This window comes from Fistularia commersonii, chromosome 12 (assembly GCF_037954325.1).
Source record: "Fistularia commersonii isolate RoL2024-O1a breed Wild chromosome 12, RoL_Fcom_v1.0, whole genome shotgun sequence".
NCBI classification, from domain to species: Eukaryota; Metazoa; Chordata; class Actinopteri; order Syngnathiformes; family Fistulariidae; genus Fistularia; species Fistularia commersonii.
The window spans coordinates 2,130,229-2,155,528 of NC_141295.1; the positions used below are offsets into that span (position 1 = coordinate 2,130,229).

Here is a 25,300-nt window from a genome sequence, read left to right on the forward strand (position 1 = left end):
ATTATCTGGATAGCATAGTTTCAAAAGTGAATTAATATGTGACATTTAACATGATTTCACCTGTGTCCTACTCTTATTCTTTTCCACTTGGATCGTACATTGATGGAAAGTGCTACAACGTAAGGCAAAGATAGAGGTAGCAAAAGGCAAAACAAAGGGCATACGATGACTTGTATGCTCTGTTGTAAGGAGGATGAGAATGATCTATACAGGTTGGCGAAACAGAGATAATGATGGAAAACAGGTCCGGGTGATTAAGGACAGAGAGGGAAATGTATTGACAGATGCTAGAAGAGTGATGGGAAGATGGAAAGAGTACTTTGAAGAGCTGGTGAATGTGGAAAATGAAAGAGGCAAGAGTAGAAGAGGTGACTATTGTAGACCACAAAGTAGCAGAGATTAGGAGAAGTGAAGTGCGGAAGGCATTGAAGAGTGGAAAGGCAGTGGGTCCTGATGGTGGTACCTGTGGAGGTGTGGAAGTGTCTAGGAGAGGCAACGCTGGAGTTTCTGACTAGATTATTTAGAGAGGGAGAAGATGCCTGAAGAATGGAGACAAAGTGTGATGGTGCCCATTTTTAAGTATAAGGAAGATGTGCAGAATTACGGCAACTGTAGAGGGATAAAGTTGATGAGCCATACAATGAAGTTACGGGAAAGAGTAGTGGAAATTAGACTCAGAGCAGAAGTCAGCATTTGTGAACAGCAGTATGGCTTCATGCCTAGGAGAGTACTTCTGATGCAGTATTTGCTTTTAGAATGCTAATAAATAAGTACAGAGAATGCCAGAGGAAGCTGCATTGCATTTTTGTAGACCTAAAAAAAAGCTTATGACAGGGTTCCAAGAGGGGAACTCTGGTATTGTATGAGGAAGTCTGGAGGGGCAGAGAACTATGTTAGACTGGTGCAGTACATGTATGCTAGCTGTGAGACAGTGGTGTGGTGTGCTGTAGGGGTAACAGAGAAGTTAAAGCTGGAGGTGGGACTCCATCAGGGATCAACTCTGAGCCCCTTCTTGTTTGGAGTGGTGATGGATAGGCTGACAGATGAGGTTAGACAGGAATCCCCATGGACCGTGATGTTTTCAGATGACATTGCGATCTGTAATGAGAGCAGACAACAGGTTGCGGAAAATCTAGAGAGGTGGAGGTATTACATTACATTACATCAGTCATTTGGCAGACACTTTTATCCAAAGCAACATACAAAAAGCTCTGGAAAGGAGAGGAATGAAAGTTAGTTGCAGCAAGACAGAGTATGTATGTGTGAATGGAGGAACTCAGGTGGAACGGTGAGGCTACAGGGAGTGGATATCAAGAAGTTGGAGGATTTCAGGTACTTGGGGTCAACAGACCAGAGCAACGTAGAGTATGGAAAAAAGGTTAAGAGATGAGTTCAAGCAGAAAAGTGTCTGGGGTACTATGCGATAGAAGACTATCAGCAAGAATGAAAGGAAAGGTGTACAAGACAGTGGTGAGACCAGCGATGCTGTATGGACTAGAAACAGTTCAAATGACAAAAAGACAGGAGGCAGAACTAGAGGTTGCAGAGATGAAGATGTTGAGGTTCTCTTTGGGAGTGACCAGGATGGAGAGGATCAGGAATGAGTATCAGAGGAACGGCACATGTTAGATGTTTTGGAAAGAAGGTCAGAGAAGCCAGACTGAGATGGTTGGGCCATGTACAGAGGAGGGATGGTGAATATATTGGTAGACGGATGCTGGAATTGGAGCTGCCAGTCAGGAGGTCTAGAGGAAGACCAAAGAGAAGATTTATGGACGTTGTGAGAGAGGATATGAAGTTAGTTGGTTTGAGAGAGGAGGATTCAGAGAATAGGGTTAGATGGAGCGGGTTGATTCGCTGTGGTGACCCCTGAAGGGAAAAGCCGAAAGGAGAAGAAGAAGAAGAAATAGTAGTAGTTGTTGTAGTAGTCATAAACCCTTACTTATTGTACTTCCAAGGTCACAATGGATCATTTATTAATCAGATGAAAGTTATAATGAATGTGAGCTTGATTTTTAACCAGAAATATGCAACATGCATTTAACTGTCTTCTCACATTTGGAGTTACAGTTACATATTATGGGATCAGTTTGAACGCCACTGGCTTTGGACCGGACCTGTACCTCATTTCCTGGAAAGCGTCTGACACTGACCCTGATAATTTATCCTTTATTAATTGATATATGTTATATGTTAATCGATATGGCCGTTCTACATGGTCATTTTTTAAATTTTTTTTTTATTTGGATGGGCTGGTGGGGGATACTGGCATTTACAGTTTTTCATCACTAGCGACAACTGAACTGTATCCCACAGTTGTACGGTTAGTCTGAATCAGAGCTACATACAAAAATACATACAAGTGTTGAATTTAAAAAACATAATTGCGTGAAATTATGGACTTTCTACCTAAAAAAAAAAAATGCGGGATGTGTTATACAGTGTTTCCACCCCAGTTACAGTATCATTCAGTCATTTTCTGCAAAGACAAGCGGATTAAACACGTTTTCAATGCTTTTCTACCCGTCTTCCTCAAGACACTTGAATTAATTCATCATTTGGCCAAGAATTTGCATGACCTTGAACTCTGGCACCATTTAGAATTAAGAGAAATGTGGTTATATTCATTAATTCCCCTCGTTTTCTTCATTCCTGAACGTCATTCGTGTCGCTATCTGATTGGATCATGATGGACTAGAAGTAACCATGTGTTTTTGGTAAGGGTTGTTGGGCATGCGGATGGTGAGAATCTAGAAAATCTGATTAAAAGAGAAGACAGAGGACGGGAAGGGAAGAGTTGCCCAGAAAGAAATAGCTTTTTAATAAAAACAGCTAAAAGAAGTGGTTGAACTTGAAGCGACTATAAGCATTGATGGGCCGAAGAAGCGCCAGAAGACGGTTCCATACGTGCTTATTTGCCCGGTTGGGCTGATTTAACCTTGTTTACACCAAACGTCTGCAGATTTGTACTTGATCATTGACCTGAGGAATGAGTTTGCCACAATCCAGTAAGAGCAGGTCAAAAAAACATCTCAGATATTCCTCCTGAGCAAAAGTGTCCCATGCTCTCTAGGTGAGGACAAGAAGAGCAGCATCTTTGAACTGCGTTGTTTTGATAATTCTCGCCGAAAGGAAAGCCCTTCTCAAAAGTGGGATGTATATTGACACAGATGGAGGGTAGCATTGTCAAACCCGTGACATAACGACATCCACATCAATCTTTAGTTTACTCCCACAGTCCGAAAAGCATGCAGTCGGTCGATCGGAAACCCTAAAATTGCCCAGAAAATGAGAAGGTGAATTGTTGCATGCCTATATTATGTGTCCCTAGAATTGACTGCCTCTTGCCCAGTGGCAGCTGAGGATAGGCTCCAGCACAGTCGTTACCCTAACAGCAGAATAGGTGGTATGGCTAATGACTGACTAAAAATGTAAACATGACTTTGGGGTAAATGAGGTGGTAGCCATACTGTACTAGTATAATTCAGTTATTCATTACCTAAACTGCTTATCCAACTGTCATTTGGCGAGAGGCGGCAATCCCTCTGGACCAGTCACCCGAGGAGACTGAAGAGAGCAGGCAGAAGTATTGCGAGATGTAGCACAAGGTGGAGGTAAAGGTGTCAAAGACCAGCCAAAGGCCGTTTGATGACTTGTATGCAATGTTGGAAAGGAAGGAGTGAGCAAAACAGGGAGATAGAGGTGGGAAGGACGTGCATAGAGAGGGAAATGTATTGACAGATGCGATAAGAGTGACGGTAAGATGGAACGAATACTTTGAAGAGTTGATGAATGAGGAAAATGAAAGGGTAGAAGAGGTGACTACTATTGTGGACCCCAAAGTAGCAGAGATTGGGAAAGGTGAAGTGAAGAGAAGAGGGTATTGAAGAGGATGAGGAGTGGAAAGGCAGTTAGTCCTGGTGATATACCTGTGGAGGAGTGGAGGTGTCTAGGAGAGGCAGCAGTAGAGAGTGATAAGCTGCCTGTGGTCTAAGTGTAATGGTGCCCATTGTTAAGACTAAGGGAGATGTGCAGAACTGTGGTAGTTAGAGAAGAATTAAGTTGACGAGCCATACAATGAGGTGATGGGAAAGAGCAGTAAAAGTTAGACTGAGAGAAGTCAGCATTTGTGAGCAACAGTATGGTTTCATGCCTAGACAGAGTAGTACAGATGCAGTATTTTTCTCAATAATGCTGGAAGGGAAGCACAGAAAAGTTCAGAGGGAGCTGCTTATGCCTTTGTAGATCTAGAAAAAGCATGACAGCATGCGGAGAATGGTAATGTGGTTCTGTATGAGGAAGTTTGGAGCGTCAGAAGTATGTTAGACTGGTGCAGGACATGTATGACAACTGTGAGACAGCAATGAGGTGTGCTGTCGGTGTAACAGAGAAGTTCAAGAAAGCGGAGGTGGAACTACATTAGGGATCAGATCTGAGTCCCTTCTTGTTTGCGGTGGTGACAGACGGGCCGACTAATGAGGTTGAGCCAGAATCTCCATATACCGTGATTTTTGCAGATGACACTGTCGTCTGGAGTGAGAGTAGGGAGCAGGTGGAGGTATGCTCTGGACAATAGTAGAATGTGGACTCGCGTGGAATTGTGAGGCTACATGGAGTGGAGAAAGGGAAGTCGGACGATGAACACTAGCACTAGAACACTAACGTAAAATAAGTAACTCCATCACTAACGTTGGGTATATTTTACCCAATACAATATCCTGGATAAAATACAGGACTCATCAATTTTTAGATGGGCTGATTGGAGGAGGGAAACAAACATACCATTAATAACATCAGTGAGCAGCCTGAAGCTACCCAAGGACACATAAAACTCAATGGCAACGCAATGAAATTCACATGACAAGAATTGTGTGGGTGAAAATCACCCGACGTTAGTGTTCCAGGGTTAAGCATGTAGGGTCATCAGTCCAGAGTAGGGAAGAGTTTTGAGTTCTGGAATGCTGTTATATTGAAGTGCCACTCGGAGGCACCACAGGGACATGTAGGAGTGTGCAGAAAGAGAGAAGAAGAAGCTGTTGCAATGTTGTGTACGGGCTGCTGAGCATGTACAGAGTAAAAGTTCACAAGTTGCAGGGTTTGTCCTTACGGACAAAAGTTGGAGAATGGATGGAGAAAGTGTCACAGGTAATGGACGATAAAAGAGTATCGGCCAGAACGAAAGGAAAGGGGTATGGTTTAGAGACAGTGGCGCAGAGGAAGAGACACGAAGCAGAGTTGGAGTCGGCAGAGATGAAGATGTCGAGGTTCTCTTTGGGAGTGCCCAAGATGGATAGGGTATGAGTCCATCAGAGGAACAGCACATGTTAGATGTTTCGCCCAGAGATGCCAGATTGAGTATTTTTGGTCATGTTTAGAGGACAGATAGGTAATATATTAGCAGAAGGATGTTGAGGTTGGAACTACCAGGCAGGAGGACTGAAGGAAGACTGAAGAAAACATTCATGGAGGGAGTTCAAGAAGACATGAGGCTAGTTGGTGTGAGAGAAGAGGATGCAGAGAATAATATTATATAGAGAAAAATGATTCGCCATGGTGATCTCTGAAGGGAAAAGCTGAAAAAAAAAGAAGATATTGGTCAGATAACTTTGGGTTGATCCATGAACTGTTTTTCTTTTTTGAAAAAAGAGGCATTACACAAAGAAAGCAGGTAAACATCATCACATATTTTAAGTTAACATCGAGCTCTTGTTTGAGATTTGCTATTTCAAAAATGAATTTGTGTTGCAACCAGTCATTGTCAGTGTCTCTAATCATGCAAAGCAGGGTTCCAACCTTTAAATTTAGCTCCATATATGGGCACCTTGTCAAAAAGTTCACCTTTCCTGCCTCGTTTATTAACTGTAAAGGTTTAATCAGGTAATTTTCACAAAACCGGCATTGATCCCACATTCACATCATAACCAACCCGTGACATTTATAACTTTTGTGTCTAAAAAGACACATATAGCATATCTGTTTTGTTTTTGTGTTCTAAATTTCACAGTTAATTCTTTAAAGCTGTCACCTTAACAGTGAACTGAGTAAATTACAGCATTTTCATCAAAATAAATCGAATTGTGTCACTTTTTTTTTTTCAACCCCAAGGTCATTTCGTGGGTTTTCCTTTTGTTGCCGCAAAAGAAAAGCGAGGAACATCTCGGGGGTGGCGGCCTGTGGCCAGGAGGGGGTCGGCACTCCAACACCTCTTCTTCTTCTCTCTCGCTGCAAACGCTGCCATACGTCAACCAAAAAAAGCTGCACTTTGCAGGAAAAAATTGGAAAGAGCTGAATCGAATCATCGGAAATACCGGATGTTCACTTTTCATGTGATTTTTTTTTTTTCTTTTCAGACGCTTTCTTTTGTCTCTCACGGTCGCTTTGGAGATAAATAATGTAAGTACCGAACTTTTTATTGGGTCAATTCAGCTGGTAAATACAATTTTCATGTACTATTTGAATATGTTAGCATGTGTTTAAGATAAGATAAGAACAACTTTATTAATCCCGAAGGAAATTGTTGTGCCAGAGTTACAGAAAATATAACAGTAATAAATAATAAAAAGAAAAAGGCAGAATTGGAAATAAAAATAAACTGTAAACTACAAAGTGTCTCAGTGAAACTATAAAGTGTCTATATATACTTTTCACTATTTACTGTTGGGAATTTAATGCACTGGATACTGCTGTATAGTGGAATCGATGTGGACACCCTTAATCAATACAATATCTTTAAAATAATCATAAAATTATAAAGTGATATATTCCCAAAGGGTCTTTGAAAGCTTTGTAACACAAAGTTAACAATCACCACTGCACCATGTTAAATAAAATCAACAGTATTATAAAAGACAAAAATAATAATTCCACGTTGATCGTTGCGTGAAAATGTTATTTTTAAGGTTCTCGAGATTCGAGGGTTATTCTCTAATAACGTGGAACATTTAATCTGCTACGGCAGGATCTGCAACAGGGTCATGAGTTGGGCCAAAAGTTCACTCCGTTGTCAGGGATGCTTACTCTTGGTTTCCATGGCGATGAGCAAACAGCAAATCTGATACCTTAAATGGGAATATGAATTGTTGCTGCACAAAAAGGAAGAGGAAGTTATAAATTGACGTGAAACCAAGTGTGAAGGTGAAGCGCCAGTAGGCCCTAATTTATCCAACGTACATTTTTATACACATCTTTTAAAATCCGATGCCAATTCCAAACCGGACTATTTCATGCTGGTATTATAGTCTTCATTTTTGATTTAATTTTTTTAATTTTTAATTTGATCACCGATGTTTAGCTGCTGCTTTATGGAAGCGGAATTTAGTTATCAGCCACCAGAAATATAGAGAAACTCACTCCAGGTGCATTTGAGTGCCCAGAATGCATAAATTCTGCACATTAATATATAAAATATATGCACTGATACTTGGACGACTTGTATTTCTGATGAGTGACTTTACTGTCTCCATCTGTTTGAGGCGGATTCTCAAATAACAATGAATTTTTCCTTATATTTTGTCATTTTTATTTCATAAAAAAAAGATAATTAGAAAATAAGATTTTCCCTTCTTCCTCAGGACAAATAGAATTTTCAAATATTGGAACAAAAAAAAAATCAATTATTTTGTCAATTATAATTTTTTTTTTTTAACTTTTATTGCAATAGCTGAGATGACCATTAATAAAACATAAATAGAGGGCTGGGGTTGTAATGTGAAGTCTACTAAGACACTTTATAGTTTATTTTTATTTCTAATTCTGCCTTTTTCTCATTTATTACTGTTATATTTTCTGTAACTCTGGCACAACAATTTCCTTCGGGATTAATAAAGTTGTTCTTATCTTATCTTAAGTCCCAAAGTGTTGACTCTACCGCCATCATCAGGCCAGAATATTAACTTGCATGGACTAAAACCAGCCAATCCAACAATTCAGGAAGAGCTGTGAAGAAATAATAATCATATTCATATGTTAGAATTACATTATTGTTAGATAAATGACAATAAAATTTAAAATTTGCAATTGAAAAGTATATTTAGTACATACGTCTTCTCCTCTGGTCCATGTCACCGAAGACCAAACGGCACCGCAAAAGAAATATTAAAACAGGACAAAAACCGCAAACCCTTCTTCATGTCAGCTGAGGACGCCTAAATATATCTTCAATGTCCTTATAATAAATGCAAAAAAGGTGACTAATTAATAAATACTAGTTAGGTAGGATTAATAGAGCCGTTTCATATTTGACAAATCACTGCGAGATGCTTTTTCAGTATGAATTACAAACACTGAACACCTATTTAGTGAGATGTTTTCGGCGTTTTATTGTGTGTGTGTGTGTGTGTGTGTGTGTATAAAACAAATCCTGTAGCCCTACTGTTTGTTCTTAAATGGAAATCCAGATGCTTCTGAGGTGCTGATATTTATGGACGAGAACAGCGGAGGGAAAGAAACTGCAATATAAACAGGAGTTCGGGAAAACAGCAACCCAATTGTTTTGCTTACACTCTCGGATGCAAAGGCTGCTTCCCCCCCCTCTTTTCCCAAATATCACATACCATTCCATTTAAAGTGATGGCAGCGGTGATGAAACTGCGAGAGCTGCGCTTCACATCCTATTGGGGATAGGAATTATTTTGGACTTTTATTTGGTATCAGGGAAAAAAAACAAGGGAACTCATGACATCATTTAAAAACCTGCTTTTGGAAAAGCTTTTGGAAAATGTGCAAAATGATGCTCTTCTTTTGAATTTAGATACTACGGTGATTCAAAATATCATTGCAATAAAGTTGTTTTTATTTTTTACCCTTTTTATTTCTGTCTTCATTGAGGTATCGTTGGTGACCCCGTGGACGTTTTTAGAAGATGGAACCGGAAAATGCGGAAAAATCGGACGCCTGGTCGGGTTCGGACGGATCCTCGGAGTCTTACGACGATTTCCCAAATTCTAAACACGCGTCCCCGGAGCATTTCGAACCGGCATGTGGGCGCGAACCGAGCGCCGGCGAAGAGGAGGGCTCATACCGAGAAGATGAATCGGGGAAATCGACAACAGATTCTGACGTTTTGACAGCACCGCCCGAATCCCTCGTCGGTCAAATACCGCGACCGCGCTCTCGGTCGTCTTCGTCGTCGTCTCTCGGACGCGCCGCCGACATGACCCTGGCCTTGACCCTGACCGCAGGAAAGCCCCGGGGAGTCGGCGATAGGCGGACGCCAGGCGTCGGCAACGGGAGGGTCGGATCTTCCAAGGAAGGAGGGAGCAGTGAAGCGCCTCCTGCTCGTGTCTTCTTTGGAATTTCAGATGAGGGTGCTGAGCAGGCAGAGAGGTGGAACTCTGAGTCTGACACAGATCTGTGCAGACGGGACGGGCACGGGACGAGGTGCGCACGTAAGTAACCGGATTTCCCGCTTAATATTAAATTCGGGGTGTGTGGGGAAAAAAAAGAGGCTTAAAGTGGGGATTGTTGTGCATTTTTTTTTTTTTTTTTTTTTTTAATTTGAGCCGACGGGAAAAAAAAAAAAAGTATAGGTTCTTTCTGTGTTTTTGTTGTACGAGACTCGAAGCGACTTAGACGGCGGTAATTCCGAAAACGAGTTAAAAGAAAGCGGCCGATTGGCGATTTTCGGGACGCCGGTTCTGCTTGAAGTCGATGCGCGGTGAGATTTCCCATGGATTTATTCGTCAGTGCTGGGTAAGAATAAAATACGGCCATATGATGAGGCAGGCAGAAACATATTTGACGGACACGAGCATGTGTCTGCCCGGCCCTGTCACCCGATCTCGCCTCCGATCGTAACGTGGTCATGGAAAGTGAGCTGCCCACTTTTCTTGCCACACGGAGCTCTCTGAGTTAGCTGTAAGTAAATATGATGCTTTTATTAGTGTCGCTCGCTTCGGCCAGTAAAGGTCTCTGCGGCTTGATATTATTGTACCTAATAATGAAATAACGGTATATGTTACGAGGCGGGTGAAATTAAAAAGAGAAACCTGGCTTTTACTCGAAGCGGCATTTCCTTAAGAGTCCCTCCGTTGACGGATATTCAATGTGAAGTACTTTTCGGTGCATTTGTACTTATTCCGTGCTTTTTTTTTCCCCCTTTCTTTCTTACGCCACCCGACGCCACCCCTCCATCTCAGGGCTCAGTCACAAGGAGAGCCAATCAGAAAGACGCGTCAAGGAGACCAAGTCCAAATGTAAGCGAATCGCTCGCCTTCTAACCGATGCGCCGAACCCCCGAAATAAGGGAGCGTTGCTCTTTAAAAAACGCCGACAAAGGGTCGAGAAGTACACGCTCGTAAGCTACGGAACCGGCGATTCGAACCTTGACAGCGAAGACCAATTTGAAGAGGAAGCCGAGGAAGTCCGAGCGGCCGGGTACGACTTTGTAACGAGCGATTCCGAGCTCGAGGAGGAATATTCCGTTTATCGCCGGCAGAATCGTTTGTATTGGGAAAGTGTCGGAGAAATGGACGCCTTGCCAGACACGAAAGGGAAGGGAGTTTTGATGTTCGCCCAGCGTCGCAAGCGTATGGATGAAATTACGGCGCAGCACGAAGAACTCGCAGGTAAAGGGTCGCCCGTGGAAACCGAACGCAGGGAAACACCCGGAACATACAACTCTAATGAAACGTACACGCATACCGATCAAGCAAACTATTTGGACGCAAATATTCAACAAGCATACCTCCCATCTGATGCGCCCAGACCCTTTGTGCCAAACAGAACTGCCAAGCCCTTTCTTAGATTTCAAGTCCGCGCAGTCGCACCTCCCGTGCCTGGCGGTAGCCCAGCGACAAAGAAGCCCGAAACGAGATTCAAAGTTCCCGTTCCCATTAACACGAACCCGCAGGTGTGGTCCCCGACCGGAGACATTATTGCCTCAAGAGATGAACGGATTTCGGTGCCGGCAATCAAGACCGGTATCCTACCGGAGCCCAAACGGAAAGGCGGCAATAAGGAAAAACCCCCAACCAAGCATGAATCGGAGCGCCTTATGAAAAAAGGGGACAGGAGATCCTATATTGAACCAGAGGAGGACTGTTTTAGCCTCGGCGCCGAAGCTTGCAACTTCATGCAACCGAGACCAATAAAGCTTAAGAATCCCCCTCCGGTTGCCCCGAAGCCTGCGTTTAACCCAATGACCCCCCCTTGGATGAGAGGTCCGTCCGGCGAGCCAATTCTTCCACCGAGAAGTCCGGTTTCTCAGCCCCCGCTCGGTCCTGCGAGGCCTCACGATCAACACGAACGGATGGCGAACCGCTGGGCGCCAGATCAAGCTCAGGCTACACGTCAAACAGTCGCCGGTGACTGGGCCCCTCTCGGCACTACCGCTGAACCGCATCTTCAACCGGCTCCAAATAGCTGGAGTCAACCGTTGCCGCGATCCCCCGTGAGTATGCAGGCTCGAAGTCCTTCTTACAGCCCGACCCGCCCGCCGTCGTCCTCCAGAAACATATCGGACAGTGGACCAAATTCATTTGCCTCTTGTCCACCCCAAGCAGGCTTGTCAGATATCCATGCGTCAAAAGCACTTCAGGTCTCGCAGAAGGTGCGAGTCCCCAACAGAGGCGTTAGTCAGGGTGCTGAAAGCCAAACTATAACGGGAAAGGGTGCGGAGTTGCTTGCCAAAAGACAGTCCGGAATGGAGAAGTTGGATGTCGGCCGCGAACCCGCGAGACCCCCTAAAACGAGAGTCCCCTCCCCCACCTCGTCCTTACCCATCTCATGGAGATATTCATCCAATGTCCGTGCTCCACCTCCCGTAGCATACAATCCCCTCCTTTCACCGTTCTACCCTGTATCCGCAGGAAAACAAGCCCCTTCTTCCTCTATCCAAAAATCCAAGACCAAACCTAAAGCGCCCCCGAAGCACCTCAGCCCGTTAGACATCATGAAACACCAGCCTTACAAGTTGGACTCGTCATTGTTCAGTTATGACGCTGCTACGGAGGTCAAAAATCCCAGCGCCAAACAAACCCTGCCTTCAAAGTTTGAGGTGATGAAGAACATTAAACAACAATTTGGCCCATCCCCTTACGAAGTAGCTGAAATTGATTTTAATAGAAAGCCCGAAGCGCCGGCTAGGTCTTCCGGGTCGGTAAGTTCACAAACTTCTTCTGTCCGGCAAAACACCAGACCCGCCGAGTCCCTGGCGGTTGACAAGCACTGGGATGAAAAGCATACCGTCAAACCGGCTTCCCATCAAACGGGCAGCAAGCAAGCGCCGGGGATTCGACCCGGCAGCACGTCCTCCCAGCGGTCATCTACCGATGACAGCATAGCTTCGGCTTTTTCCCCCGCGTCGCTCATCGCCCGAGGCGTACGTCAAATGGCCCCCCGGCCAAAATTTTCCGCTAAAAAGTCCGTCGTTAGCACCAAACAGTGGAGGCCTATCGCTATTTTAAATTAGCTCGGATGCCGTAAATGGCGTTATCGCAGGGTAGTCGACATATACTGTATTTTAACATGAAAGCTGCATCCGGAATAATTTAATCGATGTAGAGCATGCAGCTGTAAAGATTGATTTAGGCGTCGACGCCACAGAAACTACTGAAGGCAGTTGAATGTAAAGGAAATGACTATCAGTGAGATATAAACTTCAAAAAAAAAAAAAAAAAGTTGAAAATATCAGACTAAGGAAGTGCTTAAACATGTGCAATAATGTAGAAAGAGATCTCAGTTTGGCCGACAATCTGCAATTTTAGTCGTTTTAGTGATATTATTTAAAGCTATACTTGTATATTTATACGTATCGGACGTCATCTCGAAAATGAAAACATGTATGTATGAAAATTCACGCATATAAACCGCTTCATTACGTCATCTGGGATAAGAATAAGTCAATATTTAGCGAGCATACCGAAGCATTTAGTGTTTTTCGCTTCTTTCATGGATACAAACGAATCTGAAATTCCTTCAGTCTCATTCCAGACTTTAACATCACAACAACCAAAAAAAAAAAAAAAAAAAAGTGTTCACGCTAGTTGTGATCAATTAACCCTGACTACTTTAAATGGTTTTACTTTATGTCGATATTTTTCTAGAGATTTGAGTTAGTGATTTATACGAATTCACCGATTAGCGTTAGCGTTAGCGACGCAGTGAGACGACGGTCTTGTTTGTCTCTTTGTATGTTTCTCTTTAACATATCACTATTTATTGCACATTTTGTTTTCAGCACAGCCATTAAATTTCTCTTTCCCCCTCTTGTCTATCTTTTCTGAGAGTTTCACTTTTTCCTTTTTTGCTGAATGTCTGTTTCCACCCTTTTGCATCCATCTTGAACGCACTTTCACCCAATATGTCATCAACGAGTCCATCTTTTCAAATTCGCATCTTTTATCATTTTAAGATGTTAAACCGTTGAGGGTTAGTTTTGTGACTAAAATCACGTTTGTCTACGTTCCGCTTCTAGATGAAAATGTGACGGATAAAAAGGTTTTAAAAGGCCGTAAACACGCTATGCTCTCTTTAGCGAAATGCTAATGTTGATTCTGCTGCGCAATTAAATCCATATAACAGTTAATCATATTTTATCACAATGCACTATGGATTTTATTTCCAAACATTAAAAAGATGTTTGATTTTTTTTTTCCAGAGAATCATCACTTGCAAGAACTGACTGAGCAATTTTACACAAATATTTTAAACCGCATTTTGTGCCGGTATAACGACACACAACTTGGTTATTCTTTCTCTGATAATCTTTATAACTTACCGAGATTATGTTGTTGAAGTGGCAACACGTAAAATGAAGACATTTGTATTCAATAAACTCAAACCATATTGAAATATCTATAAAAAAAAGCAGATACCCGACAGTGTTTTAAACTATTACAACACAATTTAGAGAATTTTGTGACATCATCAGCTGTTATGTAAACACTAATAGATCTTAAAATAAAATTAGAAAACAGGTGGATAAGCTAGTTGTACCTGCTTGAGTCAAAAGAAACCTTTACCATTATTCATTTGACGTGTTTTTTTTTTTCTAAAATCAAAACCAACAAACCACCTCGCAAATTTGGAGCAACTGTTAAAATGATTTTCTTTATTTTTTTTTATATTTTTTTTACATACATTAAAAAAGGAAGTGTGAAAAATACCATTATCATTTTAACATATCTTACACATATGACCTTTCATGTATCAACAAAAAGGTAGGCTCTGAAATCTTACTATTTTTCAATGTGGAAAAAATATAAAATAAGAATTTATCCGACGATTATCGGCTTGTTTTAGCCTCTGCGGAGCCAGACAGTGAAAACTACCATTATCATTTGAGCTGCTTTGCAAATATGACCTTTCATGTATCAACAAAAAGGTAGGCACTGAAATCTTACAATTTTTTTATGTGGAAAAAAATATAAAATAAGAATTTATCCGACGATTATCGGCTTGTTTTGGCCTCTGTGGAGCCAGACGGTGATAAATACCATTATAATCTTAACATATCTTACACAGTTAGTGAGCTGTTTTGCAAATATGACCTTTCAGAGAATCAACAACAAGATAGGCTCTTAAAACTAACTATTTTTTAATGTGGAAAAAATGTAAAATAAGAATTTATCTGACGATTATCGGCTTGTTTTAGCCTCTGCGGAGCCAGACGGTGAAAACTACCACTATCATTTGAGCTGCTTTGCAAATATGACCTTTCATGTATCAACAAAAAGGTAGGCTCTGAAATCTTACTATTTTTCAATGTGGAAAAAATATAAAATAAGAATTTATCCGAGGATTATCGGCTTGTTTTAGCCTCTGTGGAGCCAGACAGTGAAAACTACCATTATCATTTGAGCTGCTTTGCAAATATGACCTTTCATGAATCAACAAAAAGGTAGGCACTGAAATCTTACTATTTTTTAATGTGGAAAAAAATATAAAATAAGAATTTATCCGACGATTATCGGCTTGTTTTAGCCTCTGTGGAGCCAGACGGTGAAAACTACCACTATCATTTTAACATATCTTACACATATGACCTTTCATGTATCAACAAAAAGGTAGGCTCTGAAATCTTACTATTTTTCAATGTGGAAAAAATGTAAAATAACAATTTATCCGAGGATTATCGGCTTGTTTTAGCCTCTGTGGAGCCAGACGGTGGCAGCAAAGGCTACGCCAACCGATGCTTTTGTTTTCCCTCAGGGACACGGGAGAAGCCGCTCCTTAAGTTTGCCTCGACGTCTGAATTCCGTGTCGTCTCCCGGACCGTTTCCACGTTTCCAAGGGTCGACCCGCAAGCCGCCGACGCCCTGGGAGGCGGCGGCTCGAAGCCCCATCGGCTCGGTGGACGAGGCCTTCGTATTTCCGAAGTCGGTGGTGTCCAATTTGAAAGCGGCCGAGCGTTGCAGATCTCTGCCGGAACCGCCCGACGAGTGGAAGCGAAGGGTTTCTCTCGATTCCGCGCCCGTCGGTAAAACGTTTTACCACGCCGTCCCTGTTTTTCAGCCGTCGCCTTTTAGCAGGACGTTGTCGTCGCAGGAGAAACCCAACTTCTACGGCCCGCCTTTCAAACCCGCCCGGCCGCTGACACCTCCTGGTTGGACCAGAGGTTGGTCATATTCCTCAAAGTACGACCACCTTTACAGGCCGGTGTAGAGAAGATAAGACGTTTGAGAACTTCGCAAAAGCCGATTTCTTAAAAATCCTGTTTGGAAAAGCGGTCATTTACCCCAAAAAAGGGTCAAAGACACTTGTTGAACCAGGTTTTCCTGGGAAATCGCATGAAAGGTTTGCAGCACTTGTTGTTACTTGGTTTGTGAAAAGCACAACACGGTTGAGCTGCCACTGATTTATAAATGTGTAATAACGCCTCCTGGGCGTTAACTTGAGATTTTTTTTCCAAACCGTGATGTGTCGTAAGGAGGCGACGTGTACGTTTAAAAGGAGGATTCAGATGAAATCGAACAAAGCAGCGTATGAGTTGAGTTGTCTGCAGATGGATATGGAAACTGTCGTGTTTGCGCTTGTCGAAAAGACGATTTTTTTAATTTATTTTTTATTTTTTGTCGCAAAATTGGGTAACTAAATATTCTACGTGTGACTTTTCACTCACCCGTATTTAATTCCGACACGCACCGTGACTTTGCGAGCACTTTTTCGGCCTTGCCTTTTACAAATTAATTGAAACACGGATATCTTTCTTGATTTTTTTTATCCATCCAGTAATTATCCATCTCACCGCTGCATCGGCCAATGAATATTCTAATTCATTCAAAAATTGTGTAAAAGCTCACTTGTGCTGTTAGTGATTTTTGGTTTCATGACGCCGGTCACACTTATTGCTTTATTTCTTACATTGATATAAAAACCTTCACCGTTGAGATTAAAAATATGAAAATGACTCTAAATGGATTTCTCTAGCTTTATTTCTATGCTTAGGCCGCATTCAAGCATGAATTACGTATTAAATGTATTAAAATTCTTGGTTTTGTTGGAGATCAAGAACAAGTTAATTTCGATTAAAAACTTAATCAAAATGGATTAAGAACAAGTTAATTTCGATGAACTGTTCCTAATCAATTACATTGCTATAAAAACCTTCACCATTGAGATTAAAAACATGAAAATGACTCTAAATGGATTTCTCTAGCTTTATTTCTATGCTTAGGCTGCATTTAAGCATGAATTACGTATTACATGTATTAAAATTCTTGGTTTTGTTGGAGCTCGAGAACAAGTTAATTTCGATTAAAAACGTAATCGAAATTGATTAAGAACAAGTTAATCGAAATTAACTTTAACTTTTTTCCCCTCATTTGTGTGTGCAGTTTATATAAAAATACAGCAGGCCTGTCAAGAACAACATTAACAACATCACCAAGCATCCACTGGAAATAAGCACCAAACACACACACACACACACACACTTGAAGACAAGGCGCTTTAACCCACAGAGATGTGTTAATTTTAAAGATTCGGACACGAGGAAAGAGGAGATCTCTGGACTTTCTCCAAAAAAAACAACACTTCTATCATTCCCATCCTCTCTCTCTCTCTCTTTCTGACACTCTCTGTTGGCTATCCTGGTGTTTGAGAGTGGTTCTGAGTGTTTGGCGGGTTAATTTTAGCCTATTGATGCAAGCCGCATTCCATTCACAACAGACTCGGAGACACGGCCACAGTTTGGGTTTAGTGTCCGGGAGTGTGAAGATCAGGGAAGATCAAACTACCGACAGAGGGTCGACCCCCCCCCGAGCCTCTGTGTTTCCCCACCTCAAGGATACGCACCCTCGGGACACCGTTGCAGGTATGGACAAGATTCGTCTGTTATTTTTATTTATTTTTTTTGTAAATGATATATATGTGTAATAAATGTGACATGGAAAATGAATGACGGACACAGTCGCTCTCTATAATCTTCTTTTTTTTTTTTTTTTTTTTAAACCTCTTCTGGAAAATAACAAATAATTCTTATTGGATTACTTTTTTTTAATAATAATAAAAAAAAAAAAAAAATCAGTTCACACTGTCTAAATATATGATTGCTTATTTTTAAAACCCTTACATGTTCTTTCAGGATTCAAACTAACAAGCAAAAATACAATAAATATACAATATATGTAAAAAAAAAAACAACAAAAAAGACATATAGTTTGGATGTCATGTGTGACCATTTAATGTTTTCTGTTCCTGTTGTACGAAGTTTAAATAAAACATTAAAAATAATATTCACCCTTGACCTTTACAGGGTCGATTTATCTTGTTACTACATCGAGAAAAACACTCGAATGCCGATAAGTCTCATTCACACTTAAAAATTATGTGGGTTTTTTTGAACGTAAGTGTCACGGGTTTTTTAATTTTTTTTCTTTTTAATTAATATTTTATTTATATATATATTTTTTTTATTTTTATTTTTTATTCAGAAACACAGTTTACATCCAGAGAGAAAATTGCCTTTGTATGAAATGTACTTCAAAAAAAAACAAAAAAAAACTTTAAAACATGCCGGTATATGATTTAAAAGAAAAAACCCAATTAAAAACAAATCTATAAATTAAAGACGTAAAAGCTGCTGCGTTTGTTCTGTCATCATCTCTTACTTTAATATCAAACAACCATCGTCCGACAGCCATATCTGGCAAGCGAAATATCTGGCTCAACATTTGCAAAAGTATCTCTATTTAAAAACAAAAACACCATCAAAATATGGGCAGAACAACTACATTATTTGTCCTGTATGTGTTTACAGTACCCCTGCTTTCTGCCAACAACGCCCCAATGTCACAATTCTGTACAATGCCAACCGGAGAGAGGAAGAAGTGTGCGGCAGCTATTTGTCGAGAAGTCCACGGCACCAACGGTATGACGTGGCGCCGGGGCCCGACGAGGCCCTCGGCTCAAACAGAATAGCGAATCCCAAAATGTCAGGGCTTCCATAAATAAGCGAATGTTTTACTACCTATGGTGACTAATCCTTTGTCGTTGTCCTTTTTCAAACGTCTATTTCTGGGCGTGGAGGTGGGTGGAAGAGGGGAGGGAAGTTGTGCCGGCCAACTATGTAGCTGTTTGGATAGCGTGAAGGTCTGTGACAGCTGGGGCACATTCTGTCTCTCTTGGCATACGGCGAAGCATCGCGCGCTCTCGAAACTAATTCTCCGGGACAATGACGACTCCTTTTTTTTTCCGTGATATGGGATTAGAACATGGAAAATATGTTTTGTTTTTTTTTTGTGACACCTTCATTTCCGTAAACCGGCCCAGGGGGCATGAATGGGAACTCGTATCACTTCGAGCTCCAAATTTATCCCTCTAACTACCCACAAAAACAAAGAAAAATACATTTTTTTCCCGCAAGTATTAAAACTAAATCACCATCAGAGACCATATTCAGGTTGGCAGCAAGTTAGGCTATGCAGTGTGTGTGTGTGTGTGTGTGTGTCTGTCCAAAAAAAAAAAAAAACCCTCACTAACCCAAGCTTACTGTTCTGTATATTTCCTGTGCATCGTGTATTTGCAAGTGTATTTGCAGTCCCTATGTCCTCTATTGTAAGTCGCTTTGGATAAAAGCATCTGCCAAATGTAATGTAATGTAATATAATTATCTATCTCAACACTAGTGTGTGTATAGATTAAAACTTGGCCATTCTAGTTTAGTTTAGTAAGTTTATTTTGATCTTTTCAACAGAAATAAACAGCAATATATACACATAAGATTTAAACCTAAATAAACAAGACAAGTCATTCATATAAAAAATCCAAAACATCCCAAAAATAATATTACCTTGACTGAAAAGGGGCAGACACTTCGGCTTGTTTTGCCCACCAAGAAAATAATTAATTTGTGTATATTATACATACAATAGGCAACTTATAAGCCAGTCAACTAGTGTTCATAATTCAGTTCTATTTTATTTTGTTTTATTTTAATTTCACAAGTAAGTACGTGTGTGGATGAAGTTAGTGGTTATTTACTTTTGGGCAACTCTTGTGGCTTTCCAGAGGACGTCATGGATCTGGGAGAAAAGCTGAGCATTTTATTTTATTTCATATTATTTTATTTTATTCTATTTTATTTCATTCTATTTTATTTAATTAATTTTATTAGATTTTATTAGATTTTATTCTATCTATTATATTATATTATATTATATCATATTATATTACATTATATTATAGTTTCACATCAAAGTACACCTGTGGATGAAGTTAGTGGTTATTTACTATGTTTTGGGGAACTCTTGTTGCTTTCTCGGGATCGTAATGGATCTGGGAAAGAAGCTGAGCATCTTATTTTATTTTATTTTATTTTATTTTATTTTATTAATTTCATTAATTTTATTATATTTTATCAAATTTATTATATTATATTATAGTTTCACATCAAAGTACAGGTGCGGATGAAGTCAGTGGTTATTTACTATGTTTTTGGCGACTCTTGTTGTTTTCCAGGGGACGTCATGGATCTGGGAAAGAAGCTGAGCATTTTATTTAATTTAATTCAATTTTATTTTATTTTATTTTGTTTTATTTTATTATATTTTATTTAATTTATTATATTATATTATAGTTTCACATCAAAGTACAGGTGTGGATGAAGTCAGTGGTTATTTACTATGTTTTTGGCGACTCTTGTTGCTTTCCAGGGGACGTCATGGATCTGGGAAAGAAGCTGAGCATTTTATTTAATTTAATTCAATTTTATTTTATTTTATTTTGTTTTATTTTATTATATTTTATTTAATTTATTATATTATATTATAGTTTCACATCAAAGTACAGGTGTGGATGAAGTCAGTGGTTATTTACTATGTTTTTGGCGACTCTTGTTGTTTTCCAGGGGACGTCATGGATCTGGGAAAGAAGCTGAGCATTTTATTTAATTTAATTCAATTTTATTTTATTTTATTTTGTTTTATTTTATTATATTTTATTTAATTTATTATATTATATTATAGTTTCACATCAAAGTACAGGTGTGGATGAAGTCAGTGGTTATTTACTATGTTTTTGGCGACTCTTGTTGCTTTCCAGGGGACCAAATGGATCTGGGAAAGAAGCTGAGCATTTTATTTGATTTAATTCAATTTTATTTTATTTTATTTTATTTTATTTCATTTTATTTTATTTATTTTATTAATTTTATTATATTTTATTTAGTTTATTGTATTATATTATAGTTTCACATCAAAGTACATGTGTTGATGAAGTCAGTGGTTACTGACTATGTTTTTGGCGACTCTTGTTGCTTTCCAGGGGACGTCATGGATCTGGGAAAGAAGCTGAGCACTCCCAAAGACATAATGTTGGAAGAGTTGTCGTTGCTCTCCAACCGAGGGTCCCGGCTTTTCAAAATGCGCCAGAGGAGATCAGACAAGTACACTTTTGAAAGCATACAAAACGAGGCCAACGCACAGCTAAATGTAAGTCACTTCATTTTTTTTTGCCCCGATTTAGACATTAAGACGCTCGAGATCTGTCCTCTGGCAACACATCGACGGACATTTGTCACAAAAATATGTTTCAAATGCGACGCAACACTTGGACGATATCAGACATGTGCCTCGTGTCTTTTGTGTCCTCCAGCCAAATCGACTAAGCGGCTACTCAAGCACTTAGCTGAAGAGCTGCTCCCTGTTTATCGGTGTTTGTTGATATGAATTTCTGTGTGTGTGTGTGCCTGTGCATTTTTTTATTTTTTTTTTTTCCAGACGGTTGATACAAAAATGCCTGCATGTTATATATTCAATTCTGCAGAATGATATTTTGACGGTGGACTGCACTGTTGAAATCAAAGTGGAGGCACCGACCGACGGGGACGCCGCTCGTCCGGAGAACGCGCAACCAGGTAAGGATACGGAGTGGCGGTTGAGGTCTGCAATTTAAAATCGCGAGTTAAAATCGCAAGTTCATATTATGTTAAGGGTCAATTTGACCCATTTCACCCATTGACCCAATGGGTCAAATTAAGATAAGATAAGATAAGATAAGATAAGAACAACTTTATTAATCCCGAAGGAAATTGTTGTGCCAGAGTTACAGAAAATATAACAGTAATAAATAATAAAAAGAAAAGGCAGAATTAGAAATAAAATAAACTATAAAGTGTCTCAGTGAAACTATAAAGTGTCTTAGTAAACAAGTGATAAAACTATAAGTGTCTTAGTAACAAGTGAGGTAAGGAGTGCACAAAAGTATGATATTGACCCTGAACATAATAGGAGGGTTAAGATGTCGGTCGGTCGGTAGATCCGTTATCCTAATCGGATAAAAGATAGCGATGATGTCATTGCGACATTGAAACGACATCGTCATTTGAGCCGTCGCCGCAATGCTTTTGATTTCCTGTCAACTTTCAGTTGTGCGGGAAGGCGAACAAAGCCCGAGCGCTAACTTCTTTTGCGGCTTCCCCGTTCCGCACGGACACGTTATATGATGAGCGCACTCTTCAAGCATGTCCTATTTAAAGGACGGAGATTCCGATGATGGACAACCGAGGCCGCCTGTCTCTATTCCTGATCCCGTCCGCTCTAAATCTTCCGCCGACCTCTAAAACCCGACCGTCCGATCATTCTGACGCGATGACGGCGGCCGTCTCGCCAGTTTTACGTCACGCCGCCGTTTGGTTTCTCTTCCGCAGACGCCACGGCAGAGAGCTCGAATGCCTCCACGATGCCTAAATCCTACTGCTCGCCTTGGGAACAAGCAATACTCAGTGACCCCGACCTCGCCGAAACGATCAAACCGGGAATGCCTTCCCCGGACGCGCGACAGGATCTCCCCGAATACAAGAGCTTCAATCGGTGAGGAAACTTTTTTTTCGGGAATTTGTTTATCAAACCCCCGAGAAAGAGTTGGATTCACTCGTCGATCTAAACCGCAGGGTGGCTACTCCGTACGGCGGCTTCGACAAAACTCCGCGGGGAATCACTTTCAAGCTGCCGGAGTTGGATCTGAACCCTCCCAGGTACCCGGAACTCCAAGAGCCTGGAATGAAAAGGCCGACTTTCAACAGGACGGCCCAGGGATGGATAACCGAGGGGACCCATCTGATCCTGCCCGAAATCACCTTGGAAGCGCAGAGCGTCCCGGAATCCGATGACCTGTAGCTAACGCGATAGCGCCACGTAAGCTTTAGTATCTTGGCCACGATCTGTGACGACTTCCATACTGTTACTTAGGGCCACGGTTGCAGTTTGATTTTTTTGGATAGTCATTTTCTTCCCACACAATGGACATTTACTTCCTTGTATATTTCCTGCACACTGGAAAAACAACTGCATACAAGTCATGGTGTAAATAACAAAAGAATGGGCTATTAACGATATAAGAAGAGTTTCCGGGGATACCGAAAAGACGAGTGCAATTTCTGTGAATGTTTAAATGATTTGATGAATATGCCGTGTAAATAAAGCATACAAGTTAGGTCGCGAATAACGCGCAATGTTCGAGCTAACCTGACGACACTACTCATTGTTCACTGCATTTATCAAGATCCTATCTGAATAAATCTAAAAAGACATCACTGTAGTTGTCAAGTCGTCATCTTCAACATCGGCATCGGAGTGCGACGTCAGATGATCTAGTTGGAAATAGCGCAGCTGAAAACTCATGCTCGTGGTGAAATACAGGTCTGCTATTCATAGCTTCATGGGGGATTGCTTAAAATCCAGTAGCGGGCCGTACATTTCACACCTAGGCCTTCAGTAGTGCTCCATTTGTCACCCCACTCCTCAATAACTCTTTTTTGGCAATAAAAATGACCTTTCTTAACGTTTTCTTGAAAAGTCCATCTTGAAAATGACTCCTTCAGCCATCATGATTTGACAAATTAGCTATTACATCAACACAACTATATTTGTGTTCATGCAGCGTGCTACAGATGCAGCCTGCTCGCTCTGGCTAGTACACTCTGACTATCCAATCAAAAGTGACACGCTGACATTAGCGTAGCCTTCTAGAAGGCCTTAGTGTCACAACTCAAAATCTGATTGGTTGAAGCAACAGTTTCTAGACACTGGTTTTTTGCTCGAGCGCCTGCGAATCTGATTCTGCAGGCCTCCAGGCAGATTTCTTTGACTTTGCCCCCGCCTGGCAACAAGTAATGGCTGAAATGTGATTGGCTAAATGCTTCCATATGAAAATACATGTCTAGAAGCAACACAGACAGGGAAAAAACTAACCATGGACAAGTCATAATTGAAATCAGTCTGTTACTATGATATTTTTTGGGCCAGCAAAGAAGGCCTTGCAGGCCCTGATGGCCCACCACTGTTAAAATCGGACCTAATATGGACAGATGTACGCACATTTGATGTCTTTTGGACATTCTTTGTTGTCATAGATCAGTGGGGCTCGCGAGCCATATATGGCTCTTCCGGGGACGGCATATGGCTAATTTTGAGTTGTGATATTTCTTCATAATACTGTGTCATCTCAAAGTAAACAGAAATAAGTTATGAAGATAAATTTCACGGGTCACCCGTCGGTCGGATCGGGAACCAATGGCTTCCGAGCACGTCCGGGTCATTGTAAAGGTTAAGAAATTAATTTTATCAGATAGCCAACTAGTTTGCAACCCTGGCAAAAAAGAAAAAAAACGATGATTACCGTGCATTCCAGGCTGCGTGGATGGAGGAATTTACATTTGGATCTGCGGTATGTCTAATATGCAATTATAAAATTGCATTGATGAAACGGTCAAATATAAAGCAGTGCTTCCAACAAATCCTTGCGGCACCAGAGGTCGCATTAAAAGTAAGACATATTTAAATTCATTATACATTAGAAATATTTGGCTTTTATAGCTCTCCCAGTCAAAAAGGTTCCCGACCCGTTTTCAATGGATAGAAAAGTTGGACCCCCCCTACAAGGAATTTAATGACTGGACAAGAATGAAATACAAAATACAGCGTGCAATGTTTGTTTCATTTAATTAGTGCAAAGATGAGGAGATGGGATGAATAAAATTATAAATAAAGCAATGATCAGGTACAGATGTTATTGTTCTTGCATGGTATGGTGTGGAGCAGGGGTGGGCCACATTTCTAATTTTAATGAAGTAAATTGATTGAAAAAATTGAAGTAAATTGAACAAAATGAAAATAGCAATTCAAATATTTCGGCATTTTATTTCAACTTTAAATTCATTCTGGATCGTATAAATGTGCCGCTATTATTTTGTATGTAATCACCCATACAAAATTAAATAAAAGGAAAAAATATGGAGTTTCTAAAGTCAATATTGATTGAAAATAATTGTTAGTATATATGGTATATATATGGCTTTTGAGGGAAAAAGCTTTTCCTATGTGTGTGGAAAATAATGGTTTTCTTGAGTCCAATAATTCGTCATTTCTCACTGAAAGTGCTTTTTAATTACTCATAAATAGATTTCATCCAAGTCTAGTTGGCCACATCAGTGGAACAACTCAAGATAATGATTTGGACCATTTTTTCCAGTGTGTTCTGCTTGGACACACACACACACACTCACACACACACATCTATGAATAGTGGCAGCTGATGAAAACTACAGCACGGTGATAATAAGCACTGGGCTCACTCACGTGGATTTCTGATGTGATCTAAAAATGTTTTTCCTTTCTTTCGACTTCCAGCCTGTCTCTTCAATTTGAGTCTTGTGCTATTTTTTGCCAAGTGACCCTCGAGGCCGCGCGTCAAAATCGGCAAAATATCGCACATTTCTTGCGAAAGCAAACACTTCATCCAAATCTATTTTAATACTTCCAACATAATGTTTTTTTTTTTTTTTTTTATTAATATCACACACACCAACAGTACACACAATGAACTCTTTTTACACGCCAACAACACAACCATATGCTCAAGG

The 25,300-nt window shown here is 40.5% G+C and overlaps 2 protein-coding genes and 1 long non-coding RNA gene across 4 annotated transcripts; all 3 read left to right on the top strand.

Moving 5' to 3' along the window:
- The first annotated feature begins 5,061 nt into the window (after positions 1 to 5,061).
- LOC147228105 (uncharacterized) lies at positions 5,062 to 8,848 on the top strand. The gene is made up of 3 exons (XR_015106878.1): positions 5,062 to 5,145; positions 6,351 to 6,393; positions 8,827 to 8,848. It is a non-coding gene; the product is annotated as an uncharacterized LOC147228105 (long non-coding RNA).
- Positions 8,849 to 9,136: 288 nt separating this feature from the next.
- On the top strand, positions 9,137 to 13,209 carry LOC147228106 (synaptopodin-2-like). Its single transcript, XM_086156322.1, has 2 exons — positions 9,137 to 9,386; positions 10,137 to 13,209. The coding sequence occupies exons 1-2, from the start codon at positions 9,152 to 9,154 to the stop codon at positions 12,407 to 12,409; spliced, it is 2,508 nt and encodes an 835-aa protein (XP_086012448.1). The 5' UTR covers positions 9,137 to 9,151; the 3' UTR covers positions 12,410 to 13,209.
- A 3,858-nt stretch (positions 13,210 to 17,067) lies between these two features.
- Positions 17,068 to 24,684, top strand: LOC147228107 (myozenin-2-like). Of its 2 annotated transcripts, XM_086156323.1 has the most exons (6): positions 17,068 to 17,254; positions 18,200 to 18,310; positions 20,704 to 20,870; positions 21,205 to 21,295; positions 22,088 to 22,250; positions 22,331 to 24,684. In XM_086156323.1, the coding sequence occupies exons 1-6, from the start codon at positions 17,083 to 17,085 to the stop codon at positions 22,554 to 22,556; spliced, it is 930 nt and encodes a 309-aa protein (XP_086012449.1). In that variant the 5' UTR covers positions 17,068 to 17,082; the 3' UTR covers positions 22,557 to 24,684. The 2 variants fall into 2 exon arrangements, with proteins under 2 accessions (XP_086012449.1, XP_086012450.1); XM_086156324.1 differs by lacking the exon at positions 18,200 to 18,310.
- Positions 24,685 to 25,300: the final 616 nt, after the last annotated feature.

What these genes read in the sequence shown, in the direction of transcription:
- LOC147228107 (XM_086156323.1), top strand. Translation starts at nt 17,083, where the DNA reads ATGCAAGCCGCATTCCATTCACAACAGACTCGGAGACACGGCCACAGT. An exon ending in AGAAGTCCACGGCACCAACG is followed by an intron (nt 18,311 to 20,703) that starts GTATGACGTGGC and finishes GTTGCTTTCCAG; the next exon opens with GGGACGTCATGGATCTGGGA. An exon ending in TCCGGAGAACGCGCAACCAG is followed by an intron (nt 21,296 to 22,087) that starts GTAAGGATACGG and finishes TCTCTTCCGCAG; the next exon opens with ACGCCACGGCAGAGAGCTCG.
- LOC147228106 (XM_086156322.1), top strand. Translation starts at nt 9,152, where the DNA reads ATGACCCTGGCCTTGACCCTGACCGCAGGAAAGCCCCGGGGAGTCGGC. An exon ending in GCACGGGACGAGGTGCGCAC is followed by an intron (nt 9,387 to 10,136) that starts GTAAGTAACCGG and finishes CCTCCATCTCAG; the next exon opens with GGCTCAGTCACAAGGAGAGC.